The sequence below is a fragment of the Caenorhabditis briggsae genome (assembly GCF_000004555.2).
Source record: "Caenorhabditis briggsae complete genome, chrV, whole genome shotgun sequence".
Taxonomy (NCBI): Eukaryota; Metazoa; Nematoda; class Chromadorea; order Rhabditida; family Rhabditidae; genus Caenorhabditis; species Caenorhabditis briggsae.
The window spans coordinates 15,560,863-15,567,598 of NC_013488.2; the positions used below are offsets into that span (position 1 = coordinate 15,560,863).

The 6,736-nt window shown below is 35.0% G+C and overlaps 3 protein-coding genes across 3 annotated transcripts; 2 read left to right on the forward strand and 1 right to left on the reverse strand.

Annotated features, from left to right (window-relative positions):
* Positions 1-826: 826 nt before the first annotated feature.
* CBG04868 lies at positions 827-1,907 on the forward strand (the record flags this gene model as incomplete). Its single annotated transcript, XM_002637991.1, has 3 exons — positions 827-894; positions 953-1,607; positions 1,653-1,907. The coding sequence occupies 3 exons, from the start codon at positions 827-829 to the stop codon at positions 1,905-1,907; spliced, it is 978 nt and encodes a 325-aa protein (XP_002638037.1).
* Positions 1,908-2,068: 161 nt separating this feature from the next.
* Positions 2,069-3,367, forward strand: CBG04869 (the record flags this gene model as incomplete). Its single annotated transcript, XM_045238231.1, has 3 exons — positions 2,069-2,154; positions 2,750-3,098; positions 3,146-3,367. 3 exons carry the CDS (start codon positions 2,069-2,071, stop codon positions 3,365-3,367), a joined length of 657 nt encoding a protein of 218 aa, XP_045092789.1.
* Positions 3,368-3,545: 178 nt separating this feature from the next.
* CBG04870 lies at positions 3,546-6,054 on the reverse strand (the record flags this gene model as incomplete). Its single annotated transcript, XM_045238232.1, has 5 exons — positions 3,546-3,764; positions 3,827-4,675; positions 4,958-5,754; positions 5,797-5,907; positions 5,982-6,054. The coding sequence occupies 5 exons, from the start codon at positions 6,052-6,054 to the stop codon at positions 3,546-3,548; spliced, it is 2,049 nt and encodes a 682-aa protein (XP_045092790.1).
* Positions 6,055-6,736: the final 682 nt, after the last annotated feature.

The window sequence follows — 6,736 nt, forward strand, 5'->3', positions numbered from 1 at the left end:
GCCAAATGAGAATTTTTGAAAAATTTACTGGGGCGCGCTTTCTGACCCCCTCGCCTGAACCCACGTGCGTTGGGCGAAAAATCACGCGTTGCAACTCGTTGATTGAAAATGAATAGGTCAAATTCACGTCATATTTTGAAGTTATTAAAAAATTCACGTCAACTTTGAAGTTATTTCTTCTGGCCAAAAGTTATTTGGGGCGCGTTTTTTGACCCGTTGCCTTGGACCCAAGTGACTTTGGATTCGAGATCACTGATTTTTTCGAACTAGATGCAAAGTTTTGAATTTTGAATGGAATTTTTGAAAAAATTTCAGAATCTCAGAATCTCAGAATCTCAGAATCTCAGAATCTCAGAATCTCAGAATCTCAGAATCTCAGAATCTCAGAATCTCAGAATCTCAGAATCTCAGAATCTCAGAATCTCAGAATCTCAGAATCTCAGAATCTCAGAATCTCAGAATCTCAGAATCTCAGAATCTCAGAATCTCAGAATCTCAGAATCTCAGAATTTCAGAATATCAGAATCTCAGAATCTCAGAATTTCAGAATATCAGAATCTCAGAATCTCAGAATCTCAGAATCTCAGAATCTTAGAATCTCAAAATCTCAGAATCTCAGAATCTCAGAATCTCAGAAAAATCATTTTTTCGTCATTTTTTTGTTTGTTTGTCCTTCTCTTCTCTATTTCTCTGGCACCCTCCTCTTCTTTCGAAACTCTCGCGGTCGTAAAATTTTCTGTGTTGCCCTGTATTGCGAAACAAAATTTGTATTAGTTTTTAACAAATTCACCTTCAAATGTTTCCAAAATCTTGAATTATTTTCAGAATGTCGCTACAAGAAATGCCGGAAAAAGTTTTAAATAATTTGATGAATTTTTTGGACTTTAGAGAGATGTGAGTTTTTAAAAAAGTAATACGATTTTTTGTATTTTCAAAATTAAAAAATTTCCAGACTAACTCTCCGGAATGTGTCTCATAATCTCCGAAACCATATTGACAAGACCAAACCGGATTTTTCGATTATCCTAATTTCCATCCACGCGGATTTCAATAATCAGAAAAACCAAATTTGGCTCAAGACCCAAGACGACGAACATTTACAAGTTGCATATCAAAAAGAAGAAAATGGCACTCAACTTTCCTGGGATCAAAAATCGAAATTTCTGGAAAATGTCAACTATTCCAGTGTATTTTTCAACGATTTTTCAAGGATTCTGGACCATCAAAAATCAGTTTTAACCGAAATAAAAATTGCGGCTCATGTGATTCCGGAAGATTTGAAAAAAGTTTTAAAATCTCGAAAATCTCCAATAAAAGCCAATAAGCTATTGATGGAAACCACTCATCAATCTCAAGTTTTGGAAGTTTTACCATTTATGGATATCGAATTTCTGAAGGAAATCGGAATCTATGAAATTCGGCAAAACACGGTTCAAGAGCTCTGGAAAATCGATAAAATCGTAGAAACTAGTTACTGGAAAAGAGCTGAAATTTTTGAAAGCCTCGGATTCCACGTGGATGTTTCAGTGGAAAATTTCAAGCATTTTTCGAAAGGGACATGGAGTGTGAGCGCGATTTCTGCCGAGGATTTGGACTTTTTGAAAACGGTAACCTTGTTTGTTTTCTTCAGAATATAATTTTTAAATTTTCAGAATTTTCTCCAATTGCCAACATTCAAGTTCTGTGTCATTTATTATCAGATCTTTAAGAACCTGGATCAATTATTAGAACTTTTTGGCGCACCATTTATTATTTACGACTTGGGAAAAGAAAATCAAAAGCGATGGTATTTCAAGTTCCCAGATAATTCTGTTTTGAATATTTTACTAGTCCCATCTATGATTTTTCTGACTCGAATCGAAAAAAATGAAGTTCCGGAAGGAGCGGAAATTGTTGGTTCTGAATAAATGTCTTTGTTGTGATTTTTTGCTTCTTTTTTTAATGGTTGTCGTCACCATAAACAGTTTTCCAATGATTTTTTCTTATCACACTTTATTGTTGACATCACTGATAATTCACTAACATTGAAGTCGACGATTGGCAGAATATTCTGAAAATCAACCTAGAAATGCCAAAAAAGCAGCGATATTCTTTGGCTGATATGCCGGAAAAGGTGATTATGCTGATTTTGGAAAACTCCGATTTTCGATCTATGTGAGTAAAATTTTTTGAACAGTCATTGAAAATATAACATCCTCAAAAGTTAAAAGATGATGTTTTTTTAAATGTATAAACGTGGAGAGTTACAGTCAATTTTTGAAATATTAGAAAAACGGAAAATGTGTAAAAAATACTTCACATAGAAATTTCTCAATGTCAAAATCTGAAATTTTCAAAAATGAAAAATGTTAGAATTTTTGAATTTTAGATTTTTCGAATTTTAGAATTTTGAGGTTTTAGAATTTTAGTATTTTAGCATTTTTATATTTCTTTTCAGCCTGAACCTCCGGAAAGTTTCTTACGACCTGAGGAATTTCATAGACGAGAAAAAACCGGATTTGCAACTGGAAATCATTCAAATTCATATCGACAGTTCTCGAGTCAAAATGTACCTTCATGATTTATCAAAATCCAAACCAGCACAAATCGAATATCTGAAAGACAAAGGAAGATACGAGGAGAAAATTCCAAAAAATCGGAAACCCTGGAAAGCAATTGTTCTAAAATACGAAGACATTCTGGAAACATTTTGCAATGATTTTCAAATAACTTTAAATCTTCAAAACACAAAAATCTTGCAAAGTTTCAGTTTGACTGCCTCTGAAATCCCAGAAGAATTCAAGAAAGTTTTGAAAGCCAATCCTCTGAAAACTGAATGTTTTGCAATTACCACAAGCGGCCCAAATGAAATCCTGGACGTTATCTCTTCTATCGATTCTGGGAATTTGAAAGAAATTTGTTTCTATAACATTGACGAGTTGCCCGAAGAAGTTTGGGATTTTGAAGAAATCGTGAAGCTCGAGCAATGGAAGAATTCAGCAATTCTAGAGATGGTTCAATTTTATGTGCATTTGGAAATTTGGAATTTCTTGCATTTTTCTCAAGCTCATTTTCGAATTTTGGAAATTACTGTAGATGATATTTTCGAATTGAAAAAGGTACCTCTGTTTGCTGGTTTGTCTGAAATTTTTGATTTTTTTTTCAGAATTATCTCCTGATGCCATCTTTCAAATTTGTTCACGTGGAGTACAAAAACCTGATTGGCGAAATTTATGAAATGGGTGCTACAGAGCTTGGAAACCACCAAAAATGGTTGTTCAAGTTTCCAGAAAATTCTGAATTTGTTCTTGAAGTTTCGTTGTCTCCTAAGAATCTATATTTTCGAAAAATTCCAGTTTCCCATGTTCCAGATAGTGCTCTGATTTGAAATTTTCCTCCAAAATTCGCGGAAATAAATTGTCTGAAATTTCGAATTGAAATAAGGAAATATTTATCATTATTTTCAAAAAAACCTCGGAACATCAAACTTGTTTCGTCGGGTAAGTAATATGACTAGAATTAGAATTATTAAATGTACAAAAATTCAAAGCTAATTAATTAATTAACTAATTAACTGAATTCAAAATATTGGTAGGAGATTCTGCTCTTTTGTGATTTCTCGAAATCGGGCCTATCGTAAAAACCGGAGAATTTGGGGTATAATTTTCCAGGTGCGTGGAATTTCGGCGAACAATTTTTTCGGGTATCAGGATACAAATATTTCCTTCTGATGGATGTTGATTGAGGTGACGTTGAAGTTGGGTTGAGTCGATTTTCAGCTCGATCTGTAAACTTTCATTTTTAAGTAATTTCTAAAACTCTAAAACCCTAGCACTCAAAAACTCACCGAACTGGAAGTAGATAATGTGTCATCTTGATTATTATATTCAAATTTGTTTGGTATTTCACTGATCGGAGCAATTTTATGAAAATTCGAAAGTGAATAGATATTTTCCCTTGAATTTTTCCGAGATCTCCTCTCTTGGAATTCCTTCACAGCTTCATCCAATTGTTGTTCCTTCACTTTCTCTGTAGCCTTCTTAGAATACATATACTGACGTCTTCTTCTCGAAACAATGATCCAAAAAATTTTGGAAAAGAATAGGGATAACTCTGTGATAGTGATAACAGACATTCCCAAAAACATTCCCATATTTCCTCCAATATCCGAAAGAACTTGAGTAAACGATGTTGCTTGTACTTGGGAATACGATGTGTAGTACATTTCAGCAAAGAAGATGTTGATGATTGCCAAGTTGTTCTTAATATGAGCTTCCGTTTTGTTACTGAACTTTTTGAGCCATAACAGAGATCCTTGATTGAAACCATCTCCATAAGAATTGTATGATGTGTAGCTTGTGCTTTGGCATTCCATATGACACTCTTCACAGTCTGGAAGCTCCAAATATTCCGATCCATTGACTTTTCGAATCATGTGCTTGTCCATACAAGTTATCGATTCATACGGCGCGCAGATTCGGTGTTCTGAGAATCGGTATTTCAGAAATATAAACAGTTGCTCATTCTCACTTCCATCCACGTTATAGGTAAACGGAGCACATCCACAAGTCTTATTAAAATGCTCAGCGATACACAATGCACGACAGGCAGACGCAGAATAGGACAGTTTAGTTTTGTAACTTGGAGGCCAATTCTCAGAGCAGTTTCCCCATTCTCGTGGGCTTAGCAAGTTGTGCTGTAAAAAGTTAGAAAGTTTGAATTTTGAAACTTTCGAGTTTTTCGAATGTTAGAGGTTCCAGGAATTTCTGAATTTCTGGAATTCTGAAGTTTTGAGTGTTCGAACTTTCGAATTTTTTGATTTTTTGAGTTTCATAGTTTCAGAATTCCAGAATTTCTAGTTTACTGAATACAATGAAAAAAATTTGGACTACTTTTTCAGGACTTCAAATTGGACAAGTCAAAATTCGGTAAATTTTTGCCCAGTACTGTACCTAAGCGAAAGAAAAATTTGACCTACCGACACAGCCTTAATCGCGGAGTACACATTTCTGGATGGCGAAACACTAATGCCTTCAGAAGACAACTCAGCGTTGGCACCTGGCGGGTGCACATAGTATCTGAATCCATTCTCATAAATATTCGAAAATATCGCCGACGCATCTGAATCCTCTCCTCTTAATTCATCTTCCAGCTGAGCGTCAACAATCATCTGAAGTCCCGCTCCCGATCCTGGTGAGATCTGTTTTTTCATCCATTCTGGTGCTAGATTCTGAACATCCAACTCGTAACATTTTCCGAGCGATGTGATTTTTGGTTTCATGTATTTACAGCAATCGAACCTTCTTCCACCGAAATAGCATGTCAAGAACATTTCTCCACAGTCATAACCCGCAGTTCTTAAGAATTTGATGGTCCGAAAGTCGGTATGGTTTTGAAAGTAGGTTTCTGCCTGATCGTGAGTTTTCTTCAAATTATGTCTATCCAGGTTACTGTACAGGAACATTGCGTCCATATTAGTTTGTAACAAATATTCCAATGTTGCTCCTGTCAAGTCTCCAGAAGCGTTCAATTCCCTGACATACGACTTCTTGATAGGGTTGAAACTGCAAACAGTGACGGCTGGAAAATCCATTCCTCCCTCGTTGACAATAAATGAAACTTGAGACAATGTGGGTTTTGAAAAGTACATTTCCAAAAGAAGATACGTTTGAAAACATAACAATGCTAGGGCGGAGCCAACGATAAGAATCCAGAAGGCTCTCGCGAATCTTTTTCCGTAGTATATCCGTTTGGGACCATGCATGGTAGTTGTGCCTGAAAAAATATCATCTTTGATGGATCAGGATTACTGTATGCTTACTTGAAAAATGTTTGGTTTCTCTATCCGCTGAATCCACTGTGTTAATTTTATTTTTATTTGAGTTCTGGGATACAACCAATTGATTTGTGAGCCTGTTTGGTGAGCTCCTGCAAATTCAGAATCTTTTTTCTATTCTATCAAAGTTTGTTTTTGGTTTTTCAACTTATGACCAGCCAAGTACCTTCCTTCGATCTAAACACGTCATTCAAATGACCGGTCAGAATTTTGATTGAAAATTGGTGAGACTGGGTCATTTCTATCAGCCTCTCCCCGTTTTCACACACTATTTTGTCGGGCCCGATGCAGTATAAATATGCAAAAGCGTAGTCGACATTTTCTCTTAATTCTGAGACATTACCTTATTCTGTTTATCTTATTTTTGAGCTCAATTATCTCGGTTGCTATCAGTTATATCAAACATTTATCAACTGGCAATGTGTTGGTAACATTATGAGAAACATTTTGTTTTACAGGTTTTTGATATGTTTTATAGGATCAATTTATCTCATTCCTTGTAACAGATATCAAAAATTGGTCAACTGACAAAATGTTTATAATTTTATCAAGAACATTTTGCCAATTGACCAATTTTTGATATTTTTTGCATGGATTGAGATAAATTGGTTCGAAGTTGACGGTCAGAAAACATTCTAAATTACAGTGCTCGCGTGAAACTACCGTATTCGCTCTAATGAACACTCACCCAAACCGTCAACTTTAAGCTTAATTATCTCGGCTTCTTCGGAAGATATAAAAAATTGTCAACTGATAAATTATTTATCATGATATTACCAATATTTTATCAGTTGTCAACGTTTCCATAGCTTTGACAGGAGCCGAAATAATTGAGCTTAAAATTGACGGTACTTGGAGTATTCTATTCAAGTTCACATTACTGAATTGTTTGATATTTCGACTTTTAAAATTTAAAATTTT